Here is a 17,230-nt window from a genome sequence, read left to right as displayed (position 1 = left end):
GCTATATTATTATCACACAATACATTTTGAATGAGGACTTTTACTTTTTGGTAGTGTATGTATAATTTTATTCGTACTTGGTTATATTTACTGCAGTAAGGTTTATGATCTTTGACTTGCAATAAAGTATTTTGACAACATGGTTTTGCTCCATTTACTTTTACATGGAAGATCTGAGGACTTGTTCCACCACTGATCCACTCCATATGACACCAAACCCACTGTATGAATTCATCACTGTGTGTATTTTTACGCTGCATTTCTCAGAAACCTCCAGCCAGCCTTTGTGAGCGTAAAATGTTCCCTCTATGTTCAGTCTATAGCCAAACAGGGAAACGTGATGTTTCCAGATAACATCTGTCCTAATGGGATTTTTCATATCTCACAGAGACATTCAGTCGCCCTTTTCTCTGGGAGCTAAATCTTACAAAGAGAGCCACTAGATAAATGGATGAAACAGACACAAACCTAATTGGCTCAGGAAGACATCAATGTGTGCGTCTTCGGTCCATCTGAAGCTGTCGCTCTGGACGCTCATCTCCACAGCGCCCACCTGGAAGACATGTGCGTCTACCGTCAGGTGTTTGTGTGTCATCGACTGACTGAGGGAATAATGGTTTAAAATTGCCGACATAAAACGCTATAAAGCCCGGAGAGGTGCATTAACACAGGCTGCAGCAAAGTATAAAGTCAACAAAAGGCAAAGATGACATGTGATAGTATAGCAAATTCAATAAAAACCCATCAACTGCACCAAAACAGTGTCAAATGCTTTCCCAGACACTGACTGGTGGCAAATGTCTGTTGCTTTGTTGTAAAATTATTTTAAGAGCACGTTTCTGGAAAGACTTACTGGGGCTCCTTTACAGAAAACAAAAAACACACAAAGCAAACAATGACAGCAAATGCAAACACAAGAGCATTCTACTTTGACATATTTCCTCATATCATTTTCCTGTTAGTCTTTTCCACTTGTTTCGGTTGTCGTATCACTCTACTCCTTTTTCTCTTGTTTCTCATCCCCACATTGATCTTAATTGATGATTAATAAAGTGACAGGGCATCATTTGTCCATCATTGTCCATGAAGACACACAGCTGAATATTGTCTCCACAGCAGCAGCAAAATATACAATAAAGCAGAAGAACAGACTGTCCAGTGAAGCATCAGCGCACGAGTGTCACAGTAGCTGACTTGAAAAGTGACACTGAAAAATGACATTATGTAATCAAGTACTATTGGGAGACAGAACCAAAACAAATTCCGAAAAGAGCATTCTGATATTTAAGTCAAACAATAATTCTCATATTACTTCACTAATTATAGCTTTATATATATTTTTCTTATTTATTTTTCAAGTCAATTTTCATTTCAGTATTATTTATATAATATTTTAGTATTACTGTAGACAGAATATGCCATTTGTCATGTGTATTTGCACTTTTCAGGAATTAATTTTTGGTCCATGCAGAGGCATTTTTCACTTTGCTGTGAATGTCATTATTTGACCAGGAGCTCATGTTGTAGATGAGGCCTTCAGGACAAAAAAAGATAAAAGAGAGAGAGACAGAAGTCAGAGAAAAACACATAACTGAAATGTGAAAAAGTTAGTCATTAATCTACACTGACCTACATATTGTGTCTAACACCTACTTTCATGCCTACCAGTCAAATTTTATTTATTTATTTTATACATTGCAGATTAAGGAAGACATCAAAACTATAAAACAATACATATGGAATTATATTGTAAACAAAAAAGTGTTAATCTTCAGTATTAATCAATAATTTAAAAAAATAACACAAATAAATAAATGAGAAGGTGTGTCCAAACTTTTGAGTTGTAATGTAGAAGCAAAGTTTTACTCATTAAAGTTTTACTCATTTATTGATTTACCAGCTACAAAACCACGAAAACCTCAGGATGCACCACAATACCACGCTGTGCCTTTAACAGGTTTTATGTTTCATGTTTCATGAGGTCACTGTTTTCTGACATCAAGGTTACTCAGACTGCAACATTAAAAACATCCTTAACTGATAAGTTTTATCGCTGCCCGTCCTGCGCTGATGCATCACTGGACAGAGATTAACCTGGCATAACATGCTCTCTGGAAAAACAACCGTAATGGTGATGCAAAGAGAAGTATTTAATAGAAAGTTTTATGTAACAGGTGCGTAAACATATAGCATGAGTCAGTGGGGAAATGAAGTAATGTCAAAACCAAATGGCTCATTAAAATGTGCTTTCAGCCCATTGAACCTCCATCCATTTCCTCTTCACTTCCCTTAACGTTCACTTTAAATGTTTCCTGTCCTCAGCTGTTTAAAGTCGACGTCCAGGATTTACACAAGATGACAGTAAAAAAATGGTTTCTACACAATATTTGAACATTTAACTGAGCGTTTAAAGCAGCTGAAGGGAGAGTTTTCATTGATCCACTGCACTGAAATGCTCCACTTTTATGTGTCCTTAGACAATAGGAGCTTCTTATACAACAGTCAATCATTACTTCATTGCTTTAAAAATCATGACTCACAAACAAAGAAAGAATCTAATACCTTCAGAGCAAATTGTTTTAGGCAGCAGCATAAAACCAAATTAAAAAGATACACTTCATTTGCATTAGTCATTGTTTTATAGGAAAGTATGAGGCACTGGAAGCTGGAGACAAAACCTCTGTTCAAGTGGCTACACAGCAAAAGAAACAGATATGACAAAGACAAATGTTTCGAGGAGGTTTAATTGAATCTTTTCAGGGTTTTGAGGGGAAACACCAGGCAGCATTTGTGTCTTTTGTGGTCAAATTCATTTTCAGTCCACATAAGTTCATGAATTATATACAGCAATATCTTGTGGTTATGCTGTGTCAGAATTATGTGGTTATGTGATCATTTTAAATTCACTCAAAGTTCTGATGGTTTTGTTTGTATGCTAAAACTCTGCATAAAATCTGAATAAACTCCAGAGCGAACAATCAATAAGCATCTTGTGTGTCTACCTGCTGTTCTTCTCCTCCAGACCTGCAGGCGGCGCTGTGAGCCTCTCTGTGTGCTGCAGAGGAAGGCAGCATGGCGTAGAGCAGCAGCCACCTTCAATGTTTCTGCAGCTTACCAACTTAGCAAAAATGACACTCTTTGTCCATTTCCTCAAATAGTAGAGTCAGAACAACCAGGTAGAAGTTTGCGTCCTCCAGGTGAGTCTTTCTCTCTTCTTCTGTCTTCTTAACGTCACTGTTTGCTAACTGAGGAGGCTAACTTTAGCTTGCTAACCTGCTAGCTAACATGTATCAATGCAGAAATAAAGTGAAATCTGCTGTATCAAACTATTATCAATGTGCTGCATTTGTTTGTACACATGTGGCTGGTTCATACTAATAAAATAGTAACCTTTAAGGAATTACTGAGCTCAGACGACCTTGGCTTCACCTGTTTTATAACATTAACTTCCTTACTAATATGCATTTAGGATTCAGTGGTTAGAAAAGCATATCTCTAATGCAAAAGCAGCATCATACCACAGTGTGGGAAAGACCTTTATAATTTATGTTATTGTGAATCATATCAGTGTAAAAGTACTGGATTATTATCAGAAAGTAATCTGTTGTAATGTACTCAAGGACAAGTGCCTCATTTTCTGAATTCAGAGTGTTAAAAATTTACATTTTATCACCTATTTACCTTCTGTCATAAAATGGAACACTACAGTAAGAGTAAATATACTGGGGGGAAAAAAGTCCAGTAATTAGTGGGGAGTCTGTCTCTTGTATTTGTGATGAATTAGATGTCAGTTACTTTAGTCTCAATAATAAAGGAGGAAACGTTTCTGTCATATTTCACCTAAGACCTAAAAGACAGGGATCAGTGATGTGGGGAAAATATGTAATTTTGCATTTTTCACAGATACTGCAATTTTTATTTATGATATTAACTTTCAAAATCAAGCTTTAGTTCAGTGGTCACTGTGATGCGTTTAAAACTTGATGGAGCATGACTGCCTGAGATATCATTAAAAGAGTAAATTTTACACAAGCAGGATGGAAGGAATTATTAAATTGACAATAATTAGGTCAGACACACTGCAGAATACGTATATCCTGATTTACAGCCTTTGCGATTTGCTGATTTTGCCAGAATTGTGTCTGACTGTGGTTTTTATAAGAAATAATTATTTGTTCAGTCCTACTACACAGTGTTTATGTCACCAGCAGCTAGATAAAGGTTTTTCCGTGCCATTATGCAAGACGTGAAAAGTGACAAAATCTGAGAAGCTGTTAAAAATGACTGTTAAATTGCGATTAATATGGAATCAAAATAGTTGCCCTGTAAGTTGACTCAGTTAATTATTTAACTGATTTTTTTTCTACAGTATATCTGGGTGTACAATGGAGCCCGTCATGCGTCAGGTTCGGCAGAGAGTTTTCCATCGCCTCCACAGAGCCCTGATTCTTCCAAAGAGGAACCATTCAGGCTGTGCTGAGAAAGCAGCTGCCCCCCCCTCCACTCACTCCAGACGTATCAAACCCACACTCCTGGTGTCTCGACTCTACCAGCCTTCAAACCTGCATGATTTCGGACAGGACAGCCGGCTGCCAGGAGAGATGACCTGTAAGAGCCAGAGACTCATGCAGCAGGCTGGTCTTATTCACCCGTCCAACCCAGGCTGCTACTACTACCTTCCTGCCACCGTCCGCTCCATGGAGAAGCTGGTGAGTTTCTGTTTTCTTGAAGGAACTTCTGCTGAGAGAAATATATCACCCTACTACATACGACATTCAAAAACAGAAAAATTGATTTAAAGATGAATGAATACTAGATAAGCATCACTGTTGTTAAGAGTCTGGTTTTTTATTGTTTTTTTTCTACATTTCATTTTTTCCTTTCATTTTATTTATTTCGTACATGTAATTTAATAACATTCAACAAATGATTCACAAAAACAACTAAAATAGTCCATCACACTTCTCACATGAGGAGAATGAGAGGAAAACAAAGCTTCAACATGTTTAAAAGGGAGTGGGAAGAAGTTAAAACTTATTTAATCCCACCCCTAAATTCATTCACCCATTTCAGTCAGTTCCATGAAAAATATTTAATGAAAAATAAATTCACCATCAATGATTTCGCTGAGGCAAAAAGACAAATACCTTCAACACTACACATCAATGAATCAGTTGCAGATCGATACTCCTGTGCCCCCTAGTGGTCATTATGTTCATCTCCACTGTACCTTCCAAAATGTTTTTGTTTGTATTTATATTTAAACTGGTTGATGTTTGAACACTGTTTCAGTTCCATCCCACAGCCGTACCCCATTTATTGTAGGACTAAAAGTTTTCATTGTTGTTCTATATTTTGGTACCCTAAAATTGAATTCTTCTCATAATTTACAACCACCACCATGTTCTTGGCATTTACGGTTTTTTCCTTGCTTTGAATAAAAATTGTGCAGTTTGAAATTCCACAATGTCATAAGCTTTCATTATTTTTGATTTTAAAAATGATACATTTGTGTGTTAACCTTATGTATTAATCAGACAGGTCTTTTTTGAGTTATGAATATTGGTTGTAATGTGCTTCTAGATGAACTGCCCCATACCATGGTGCAGTAATGTAAATAGGGTAAGATCAGAGAACAAAACAAAATCTGTGAGTTTTTTTGTATTTAAAATGTGTTCCGCTTTTGGAATCACTGAAATGCTTCGAGATATTTTTGTAGAGATGTGTTTAATATGAGGTTTCAAAGTAATTCTGTCATCAATAACGACTCCAAGGAATTCAATTTCATGAACCCTCTCTATCTCTACACCCTCTATCTGGACAGTTTCTTGAACATTACATTTACCTTTACCAAATATTAGAATTTTGCTTTTATTTAGAGTTAATGATAACTTATTTTGCTGGAACCACATATTGATATTTATTAATTCTGAAGTGACAGATTGTAACAAATGCTCTAAATTGATGCAGATATGTTTATATTTGTGTCATCCGCAAATACAATAAATCTGAGTTTTACAAATGTCATTGATATAGATATTGACATTTGTAAAACTTCTCACATTTTCTTCTGGACCGCTTATTTCATGTCTAAGTTTACTGTTCGCTGTCTTTGTGAAATCTGCCTCTATATTTAAATACTGTTTGTTTTTGTAGCTTTTCTCTCAATATTATTTAGATTTTTTTAAATTGTTGCTCATATATCCAGAAGACTAGCAATTACTTTAGGAAAACAAATGAGGATCTAAATAAACAATATACATAAAACAGATTTAATAGCAGGTTTACAGGATCACACAGTTTGACAATCATCACAAAACAACTATTCTCTGTTTAAGGTCCATTGGTAACAGGTTACATATGCTGACAGATTGTGTCCAAGTTGTCCTAAGAGTAATTTCTCCTTCACAGAATTTATTTATTTAAATACTTTCTCATGAATTACTATGTAAAATTATCCAGTATTTTAAGAAAAGAAGTTATAATAATAAAAACAAAAGAGATGCATTCATTGCAAAAATATGTATTTACTGGTTTAATATTCTGTTAATCCTCCCATGACCACTGATGTTTCTTGTCCAAACTCGTTTTCAGTTTTGTTTTTCCAACTGTAATAACAACAGTCTTAAACCAACAGGTGAGAGTGATCGACCAGGAGATGCATGGGATTGGTGGCCAGAAGCTGGACATGCCCAGTTTGTGTTCAGCTGACCTCTGGAAGACCAGTGAGCGCTGGGACTTGATGGGGAAAGAACTGTTCCGTCTGAAAGACCGACACGGTGCCGACTACTGCCTGGGTCCCACGCATGAGGAGGCGGTGACGACTCTCGTTGCTCACCAGGCGAATCTCTCCTACAAGCAGCTTCCTCTGCTTCTTTACCAAGTAAGCATCCAGCACATTATCATCACCAGGGTGTGTGTTGTAAAAAGCTGCAGGTTTTACTTCAGAATTTCTTTGTCAAATAAACAGATCACCCGCAAATTCAGAGATGAGCCGAAGCCCAAATTCGGTCTTCTTCGAGGGAGGGAGTTTTACATGAAGGACATGTACTCGTTCGATGTGAGTGAAGAAGCTGCTTATGAGACCTATGAGTCTGTGTGCAGCGCATACACCCAGCTCTTCACCAGGTTGGGACTGCGATGCGTTCAGGTGCAGGCAGACACTGGAAACATCGGTGGTAAACTCTCCCATGAGTTCCAGCTGCCAGCAGACATCGGAGAGGACCGACTTCTGGTCTGTGGAGGTTGCTCCTTCTCTGCTAACGTAGAGACCCTCGCCTCAGATAGGACTGACTGTCCACAGTGCAAAACTGGCACACTGGTAGAGTCAAAGGGTATAGAAGTAGGCCACACCTTCTACCTGGGTAAGAAGTACTCCCATATATTCAACGCTACCTTCAGCAACGCCCAGAACAAGCAGAGTGTTGCTGAGATGGGATGCTTTGGTCTTGGGGTGACACGAATTCTTGCTGCAGCCATCGAGGTGATGTCAACAGAAGAGGGGATTCGCTGGCCAGGTCTAATCGCCCCGTATCAGGTCTGTGTTTTACCCCCTAAGAAGGGCAGCAAGGTGGACGAGGCGGCAGTTTTAGCAGAAGAACTGGTTCACACTTTGGGAGAGAATCTGCCTGGTTTGAGAGGTGAAGTTGTTCTGGACGATCGTACGCAGATGACCATTGGAAAGAGGCTGAAGGATGCCGGCAGCCTGGGCTACCCGTACGTTATTGTAGTCGGACAAGGAGCTCTGGAGGAAACACCCAGGTTTGAGGTGATCTTTCAGCAGACAGGAGAGACGATGTTTCTCAGCAAAGATGGATTGTTAGATCTACTGGGAAGAGTAGAAACTGTGTAAGTGACATTTCTGACTGTGGACATAAATGTTTGTATGTGTTTGAGCTTTGTGTGAGGTGATGGGCAAAGAATATTGAATACTTATTCACTTTGCAAAGTATGAAGCCTTTAATTTCCACACTGGTTGAAACTGTGGAAACGGTGGTTGTATAATGGATGTGTGATTTTAAAATGCTTTGATTCCTGTCATGTCTTTCATGTTCTAGTGCAAATAAAAAATATGAGCATATTGAGATCAGCTGAAATGATTCTGAATAATATACGGTAAAATTAACAGATGGTACAAATCATTGCTGATGTTCTGTAATACAATCAGCTCATTAAGGTTGTGGAAAAGTGAGGCCAGAAACAGGCAGGTGAAATATTGTTAATTTCCAGTACAGTAGGAAATGAAGAGTTCATTTGCAAAAACAGATAACTCAGTTTTGATAAATTTTCAGAAAACTTCTCTTTTTTTAATGTTTACTTGAGATAATATCAATCAAACTGAAGTTGAGTGGATTTGACTCGGTAGAAAAATACATGACAAAATAAAGAGCAAATAAATTATTAGTGTTATTATCTCAAGTAAACAATAAAAAATTAGTTTTCTGAAAATGGAATTACCTGTTTTTGCAAATGAACTCTTCAAATATTCATCAAGTAAGCCTCCATGCAAAATTAATAAACAAAAATCAAGAATATAAAGCATTTAAGTTTCATTAGGAGTGGGATTCTGTTTCTAATGGAGTATTTATTGTTGCTGGTCCAAGTGAACTTTCTACATATCTCACTGCCACAACAGTGCTTCATACTGATTGTGGGTTGAGTATTTTCATAGTAGACATTTTTATTTACAGGATGGAAAACAGGATAAATCGGTAACAGTGACTCAGTTTGATTAAATGTATACAACTGGGTCCAGTTTCAGAACCTCCAAACTGAAATGCAGGCATCAGTAACACAGGTGCTTGTCCTGCTGCCACATGTCAAAATTTCTCTGGAATAATGGATATTATGAACAGAAAAAAATAGCAATAAATCAAAACAAGTAAGATTTGGTGGAAATGTCACTACATTTAGCAAATACTTCAGTGTTCGTTATTCATGTCTCTCCACCACATCTGGCTGCTTTAGTTCTGAGGTACTTCTAAATTTAAGACTTTTGACAACAGAGCATATATAGTGTTTGTAAAATATGATGCTTTATTCTCTAATATATTTTAAAAAATTAAAACTGCAAGCAGCGTTGAACGGGTCCTCGCATCCTTGCTGGTCAGCGACCCCACGCATGTCCATCAGGCGATGCTGTGACTGAGAGTGTATTTAGGACCATGGATGAGATGAGGACTGGATTCTGAGCGCATAAGTTAAATTTCAGGCGGATCGGAGGATGTACAGGCTATTTACGCAGCATTTCCTGTCCATCCAGCAGGTGGCGCTATCTCTGTGACTATATTGGTCTATGAAACTCATCAGGACTGGACTCTGATCAAACATGTAAAGTTTGAGGCAGATTGCAGCATGTACAGGGGATTTACTCAAGACGTCCTTCTTCATGGCGTAACATTAAAGTTCAGTTGTCCCCCATGGCCACGCTCTTTGAGTTTTGTGAACAATTTTCACAAATATTCAATCTGAAGGCGTGTTGTATATATCATCCCAGTTGCAAGTGTTTTGCAGTTATCACCTGTGAGAAATGAATTGTTGAAAATGACCAAAAACACCAAAAATCTGGCATTTAATTCAAAATGGTGGACTTACTGTTGGGTTACCAGGATGAGTCCAAGAGACTTTTTTGTTTGCACTGATGTGCTACATATGCATGCCAAATTTTGTAGTCGTAGGTTAATCTTGCTGTGGAGGCTATTTTTTAAAATGCTGCAGGGGGCGCTCTGGCACATGCTGTGAATGTATTTTACCATATGGATGTGATCAGGACAGGACTGTGATTAAACGTAAAGTCTGAGGTAGATTGGAGCATGCAGAAGATAGTTACACAGCAGTTGTTTCATGGCAAAGCATCAACGTTCAGATGGCCATGCCCTTTGACAGAAGCAGATGATTTTGAGAAGTTGTCATCATTATGACCTGTTATATGTACTGATCCAATTTGAGGTCTGTTGGACCATCACAGTTAGAGCAGTGATGATGTCATACTGCTTAAAGCCATCTTCACCAGCTTCAATCTGATCTTTGGGCCTGAAGAAGTCATCCTGATGGACCATGCAGCAGTTGGGCAGGTTCTTGTTCAGGTGGTTGGTGAGGCTGGTTTTCCCTCTATTGGTTACGCCGCCAATGCTGATGATGTACTTCATGTTCTTGGATTGGTCAAAGCTCGGAAAAGGGTCAAAAACATCAACGAAAACCAGGTTCGGAGTGATTGGACGTGGTAGAAAGCTGAAAAAGAGAAGGTTGCAGCAGGAAACGTCAACTACTCCAGTCCTCCATGGCACTTGAGTTTAGTGAGTAAGGTAAGAGCAGAAAGGGAGCTGCCACTTGGACGCGGTTCTTCCACCGAGAAAGGACCTTTTTCTGCTACACATACTGCCCTAGTTGAGGTTTTAGGTGGAATATTCCTTTTAACCAGCCCCTCAGGTCTCTTTGAGGATTTTGGATGAAATATTTGGTTAAACCAACATTTTAGGTGCATGTCCAGGGATTTTTGGTGGAATGTTCCTTTAAGGTGGATGTGTGAGGACCTTGTAGGAGGAATACTTCCTGAAACCAACCTTTTAGGTCAAAATTCAAAGATTTAAGGTGGAATATTCCTTTAAACTAACCTAAATTTCATGTTTTGGTCATTATGAAGTGAGAAACCTCAATCCAGACTCCTCATAAAGATGTTTGAGATTTATGCTGCTGTTATTTGTTTAGTCCAGACTAAATGACAGAAATTCACAACTGTAATTTTATTTCAGGACTCGTTAATTAAATGTCAAAACAATCCATGTGACTCTAAAAACTCAACAGCTTTACAAACTCTAAGATTAAACTCTCCACAAGGATCCAAAATAAGTTGGACTTCTACATGAGAGCTTTAATTTTTTTTCATCGACTTCATGAAAAGTTTGGTCAATAAAAAAGACAAAAACTAATATTTTCAGCTGAACTAAAGACAGAGTTTTGATTTTTCTGCTCACATGTTGTGTTGTTGTAAACTTATTCTTTCAAATAAATAGCCGCCTAACCCCTGGGAAACCAGCATTTGTCCTGTTTTTGTGTCGCTCTTCAGTGACCCCAGACAGCTGGGTTGTAATGTTTTTTGAGCAACACACCATACCGTGACGTTTTTACAGTGAAGGTTCTACTATGAAACCAGTTTGACATGTTCAGGTGTTCTTTGTATGAAAACCCATAGGTTTCAGGTATCAGAAGGTGGTTTTCAACTTTCATTGTTCACTTCCTGCTTCAACTTTAACCTAAATTTACTTCACTAAGCCAGCCCTCTGGACTTCCAATAAGCTGTGTTCCTATTGGCTGTCCAGGTGGCTGCTTGGTGTTATCAGGAACACCTGAGCAGCTCAGTGTCTTCCTGCTTCATTTGGTTGTAGTCAAACATTTCCTCTGCTTCTCTTCACTAAACCGGGTTTGGCTCCATCTCTTTAGTTTGTTCTTTAGGCGTTGGCTTGCAGCTTCCAATAGTAAAATCCTCTTTAATGTATTTCTTGGTGTGTTTTAGGGTTTTCTACTAGATGGCTGTCTTAGTAAATGTGGTTCTTTAGCCACAGTTAGCACATTGTGCTAATGTGTGCAGTGAGTAGTGGATTTGGTGCAGCTGAGTTGTGTCTTTATCTTGGCTGTAGTGAGTCTTTAGAGGTTTTTGGTCAGACACATTCTGTATTCTTGTTTGTGAACCAATGTTGGTTGTCCAGAAGGTAAGAGTTCCTGTCTTGATTCTCTGTTTAAAGAGGTTCTCTGGTAGACTTTAGTGTTTGGGTTGTGCTAGTTTGGTTTTTGTACGGTTTCATTTGGGCGACTATCTCGAGGCCCCTCCATGTGGTTTAGTGAGGTTTTCTGTAACAGTTCTACAAAGCAACCTGCAGCAGAAGAGACTTTGAGAGTTTTTAGGAAGTTCTGGAGACCAGACTTTGGAGCAGTAGAAACATTTGTCAGCAGTTTGAGCAGGAGAAGGTGAGCTTCAGAGTAGAAATGAGAAGGAAACCTTCTTGACCCGTGTGGTGAGGTCCTGTACCAAGAGTTTGAGAAGGTTGTGAAGAATCTGTAATTCTTTGGTCTGAAAGCACCAGAAGAGTTGACTCATTACAGGAGAAAACGGGAGAGATTGTTGGTTCTTCTGTCGCTCTGCAGTTTCCTTAGACTGAATATCAAGTTTCTATTTTAAATGATTTACCATGTGAGCCCAAGAAGACTTCAATAAACTCCCTCCATCCCCTGGACACAACATATTTTATTACCATGTTAAATCTTTTTTAAAAATATGTTTTTGAGTTTTAATCAGAGTTTTGGTGTAGTTTGTTTTTTTCTTCTCTCGTTTAGTTTTGTCATCTGTGTGGAAGGTGCTAAACAAAGTTGAATTGATTAACTGACTAACTCATGATTGTGACAACAGAAGTATTTTCATTGTGATTTAAGGGTTTGTTTCATTTTTAAGGTTAGGGGTAAAATCTTGACAGGAAAAAAAATTAAAGAAATAAACTGTTTAAGAAATGCAATTAAATCAAAGGAAGAAAACATTTAATACAATAAAACTTTTAAAAAGAAAATTAAACATTCAATACCATTAAATTATATTAAACAGACAAAATATTTAATTAGAAGATACAAAATATAATTATAAATTAAACATTTTTAAACAAAAATATTAAACATTAAAGGTGAAATATTTTAGTTAAACATTTAAAAAATACAATTAAACAAGAAGAATATTAAACTTTAAAAAAATGCATAACATTTAGATTATTAAACCTTTAAAAAGAGACATTTCATTAAAAAATTAAACATTTAATTACAAATTTAAATATTAAAGACAAAACTTTAAATAGGAATCAAACAGAAAATGCAATGAAGCATTTAAAAAGAAAATTAAACAATCAAAGGTGCTAAAACAAAGAAAAACCTTAACGATTTAATTTAAAAATTAAACATTGGGAAAGAAAAGGACATTTTTCAAACAAGCCGATAAAACATTTAAAAAAACAATTAAACATTAAAAAGACAAAACATTTCAAAATCAAATCAGACATTAGAAAAGAATAAAAGGTGAGAAAAAAACAAAACTAAACATTTAAGAAGAATCAAACTAAAGAGAAAACATTTGAAAAGACACCAGTTAGACTTTAGAAGATCAAATTAAACAGAAGAGACAATAAAACGATCAAAAAGAGCAAAAACAGATAAAGGTCTTAAAATGTTTTCTAGTCTGAAATGAAAACATCAAGTTGTTTCTTCAAACATTTCCTCTTTCTATGTTCTTGGTTTGATTGTGGACAGATTTACTAAGAACTCATTTCAGAAAACTGCTTTCCAGAAAAAAGTCTACTAGTAGTTGAAGGCATCGATCAAACTAATGTTACCTTCTGATCTCCACAAACTTTACTGTTCAGTGAAGAGAATCAAAGTTTGTTCAGGATTTCTAAAGAACCCACAGGTGAAGGTCTGAGAAGAACTCAGATGGATGGTCAAAATGTGAAATCAAGACTCATGGTCACAAGTTTTAAGGCTTCCGTTAACCAGAAAGTTCAAACCAACAGAGATCTACTCTGGAAGTGAGAAGATATCAGTCCTTGGACTGTCTGAAAGTTAAATCTAACAGAGATCTACTGTGGTACTTAGAAAATTTCAGCCCTCAGACTGTGAAAGCTCAGGTCCTGAGGACTCGGGAGGTCTGGAGGCTTTGGAAAGTCTTGGAACTGAGGGTTCAACCCTTTAGCACAAAGGTTGAAGTCCAACCTCCTGAGAAAAACGGTCAAGATGAGACTCAAGTTGAAAAAAAACTTGGAAAGGGCAAAAAAGAGATGATAAATCTGCAAAAAAAGAAGAATTAGTATCTGAGCAAGTAGCTCAGGGGGAAAGAAGAGATGATCAAGTGGAAGGTCAGAGGTTCAAGACTCACCACTGGCAGTTTTATTTCTTTGCCTCTGTCAGGATTTTGATAAAATTTAAGAAGGGTCTGGTCTTGAACTGCAGCTCCATTGGTACACCCTTAACTCACTGAGCTACAGATCAGATAAAAAGAAATAATTTCGTCGTCCCTTTGACATTGTAGGTTCCAAGTGACTACATGGGTGGAGCAAAGGTGGAGTCTGGGTGGAGTCAGGGCGGAGAGTAGGAGGGGAGGTGGGTGGCAGCCCCCCACCTCCCCTCACACCTTCCCCCACCCGACAAGTTTTTCGAAAATCTGAGTCTCGTTGGGTTTTCCCGAGTTTCTCGAGTTTCCACCAGGTCGGACGCAGAACAAGTTGTCATGAAGAGGTGTTGAAGTCGGCCCGGATGGAGTGACTTTTTACAGCGACTAGAAGGAAGATGACTAGAAGAGCAAGTCTTTAACCAGCATCCCTATCCCTCTGGTATCGGCTTCAGAGAAATGAAGGAAGGTCAACTTTTGTCAGCCTCCATCCAGATTTTTAACTTGATATCTTTACTTTGAGATTTTTAGCACCACAAACCTTTAGTATCACACTTTATTATCATTTATTAGGACTTTAATGGAATCCACCAGCAGATTTAGTTTTTGTTGACAAACTTTATTCTTGTCTTCGTGGGACTGCAGGATTTAAAACTGTTCCTTCTATTTGACCTCATATTTATTAGTTTTCGTGGAGAAAGTTATTTTAATTGTCGATTAGTCTCTTAAAAACCAAATAGTAAACTGGATTAGTCAAGAGGTTTACATTTCTTACTTTGTCATATTTTAAATATGACAAAAAAAATAAAAAGCGTCTTGAGACAATTTGACCTGTAATTGGCGTTATATAAATAAAATTGAATTTAAATTGTATGCATCTTGTAATGTTGGAGGAATTCAGCCACATATGTTGGAAAACACATTTTCTTTGTCCATTTATCTGTTGATTGTTTTCTCCAGTAATTCATTTCTTGTTTTGGTTTATAAAATGTCAAACCCAAATATATTCAGTTTACTGTCATAAAAACCAAAAAGATTTTCATTCATGATGCAGGAATCAGGGAGATTTTCACTTTTTTTCTTAGTTTAGTCAGAAAGATAGTTGATAATGTGTGAATTGTTGCAGCTTGTGAGCCATAAAAGATTTTAATCTTTGGGGCCGAGTGTCAGAAAACATTTAGAAACCAACATCAACAAAACACTCAGAGATTTAAACATCATTAAAGGGAAATCTAACTTTTGCATGACAATGTCTAATTAAAGGACATTTATTTCCAACGTAAATGTGTGACATTCATCCTCTGGAGCTTCTCTTCACATCGTCTTCCACCTGGACTGGTTTGGTCTGGAGCATGTGTAACCAACATGTGAAAAACTGCACTTTAACATCAATAAATGACACTGAAGTTTAATCTCTACATAAATGAGCACCCGGTCTCACAAGGATTCGTGAAACTGTCACGTAAATTAATCTATGGTTTCGTGCGCACCAACACGATTTTCTCATGTTTTTCGTGCTGCATACAACGAAATTCAAACCAATGTATTTCAACCGGAGGATATTTCGTGCCACTCAGAACGTATTTCAAACGGATGTGCTACAACCGGAAAAACTACTGCAACGACGGGTTTGATTTTATTTTCATATCTGAATCTTAATCACACCCAGTGGTGTAGTCTACGTGATACGCAGGTATACGCCGTATACCCACTATAAATTTTCCAAATGATATACCCACTAAAAAATGCGCAAAGATACGTATACCCAGGGGTGTAAACACGCAGGTATATGCCTTATACTCACTAGAAAAGGTCCTGAATTTCCATATAACCACTTAAAAATGCGCAAACATATGTATCAGTATGTTTTTTGACATAACGTTCACTTTCCCGTTCATAAATTCGTCTTCTCTGTGTTAGGAAGCGGTGAAGCTGGATGGGGCGGGGGAAGGTATATGGCTGAGAACAGGGCTCACTAAAGGCCGACCGCGGTCCGGATCCGGACCCAGACGCCGTCTATACGGGTGTAAATTTGACAGGTCGCTTCTATTTTGCCGGTGCAGCTTTCCAGTGTTTGTCATTGGTCTATCAGCTCAGAAGCACACAGACCAATAATGTACGAGTTCAGGCATCCCACGTGACGCTACTCAGCCAATGACGTCGCTGAATCGCATCGCCGCTCTGCCTTCAAAAAACAGCTGAGAGATGAGCGACAAAGAGGACAGTAGTGATGGAAGTTCGACACTTTTCAGAGACAGATCCTTTAGGGCGAGGCTTTCAGCAGTCTGGCTTCAGTCTGGCCCGCCCATAGACTGGTCCTGCCCGGTCCAGTCTGTTTGATGACGCTTTTTACGTCAATGGCTCCAAAAAATCCAAAATGGCGACCAGGAAGAAACAAAATCCGGGCTTCATTTTCTCAGCGTTGAAACCAACGGGTGACGTCACGGTTAGTTCACGCATGGGAAGTAGTTTATGTATTCTTCATTTGAATTTCATAGGGTTCAAGAAGTAGAGGGTAATTAACAGATGTTTTGACAACTTATATCTCATGAGTTATTGATGCCGGAAGTCCGAATCTGTGAATATCTTTCCAACTTTATCCAACTATTCCACAACAGGTTTACTTTTTTTCTCCGTGAACTGTCCGATGTCCCACGAAGATCGAAGAAGCACTTTGGCACAGCACCTCAGCTTAGCTACCTTACTTCAGTGTGGTACGGCAGGCCATGGGTGATGTTACTGTCACTGAGAGGGCAGTCAAACTGACGACGGTTCGGACCTCTGGCTCGGACGAAATTAACAGTTCGGACAATCATCTGAACGACGTGATCCATTTTTAACGACCTACAGCACAACGCCTCCTGATGCCAAATACAGCGGAATGTCCAAAAACAACCCCCTCCATTTGCGGCTTTGACTTTGTCTTTAAACTTTGCCACAACACCCGCCTTTTTCCCAATCACTAATGGTGCACCATCTGTACCCAGGCTGACAGTGCGGGACCAGTGCTGGACTGGTCCCGCACTGTCAGCTGCTAAGCTGCCTGCCTGGCTAAATACTGGAGCTATGTCGAAAATTCATTTCTCCATCACTCACATGTATGAAATGACATATGAAAACAGAGCCCAGGTTGAAAAAAACAAAGTTCCCCTTTAATCTCTCCATGCCTTTCGTTTCCGGTTTTGCAGCATTGCCACTCCTGATCCTGACCCCAGGGCATATCCTTTTATTCATTCAGTGTCACTGGTGCAAAGAAGTTGTCCGCCAAGAGCAGGTAAGTCTGCAAATTCATTCTATGTCTCAGCAATTACC

General features: G+C 38.3%; 1 protein-coding gene across 1 annotated transcript; it reads left to right on the top strand.

Moving 5' to 3' along the window:
* Positions 1-3,036: 3,036 nt before the first annotated feature.
* pars2 (prolyl-tRNA synthetase 2, mitochondrial) lies at positions 3,037-8,084 on the top strand. The gene is made up of 4 exons (XM_022216277.2): positions 3,037-3,197; positions 4,370-4,709; positions 6,638-6,883; positions 6,971-8,084. Exons 2-4 carry the CDS (start codon positions 4,386-4,388, stop codon positions 7,850-7,852), a joined length of 1,452 nt encoding a protein of 483 aa, XP_022071969.2. The 5' UTR covers positions 3,037-3,197; positions 4,370-4,385; the 3' UTR covers positions 7,853-8,084.
* The last annotated feature ends 9,146 nt before the right edge of the window (positions 8,085-17,230 follow it).

The sequence above is a fragment of the Acanthochromis polyacanthus genome, chromosome 4 (assembly GCF_021347895.1).
Source record: "Acanthochromis polyacanthus isolate Apoly-LR-REF ecotype Palm Island chromosome 4, KAUST_Apoly_ChrSc, whole genome shotgun sequence".
In the NCBI taxonomy this organism is placed as follows: domain Eukaryota; kingdom Metazoa; phylum Chordata; class Actinopteri; family Pomacentridae; genus Acanthochromis; species Acanthochromis polyacanthus.
The sequence above is the reverse complement of the archived record's forward strand: the minus strand, read 5'-3'. Positions and strand labels throughout refer to the sequence as shown.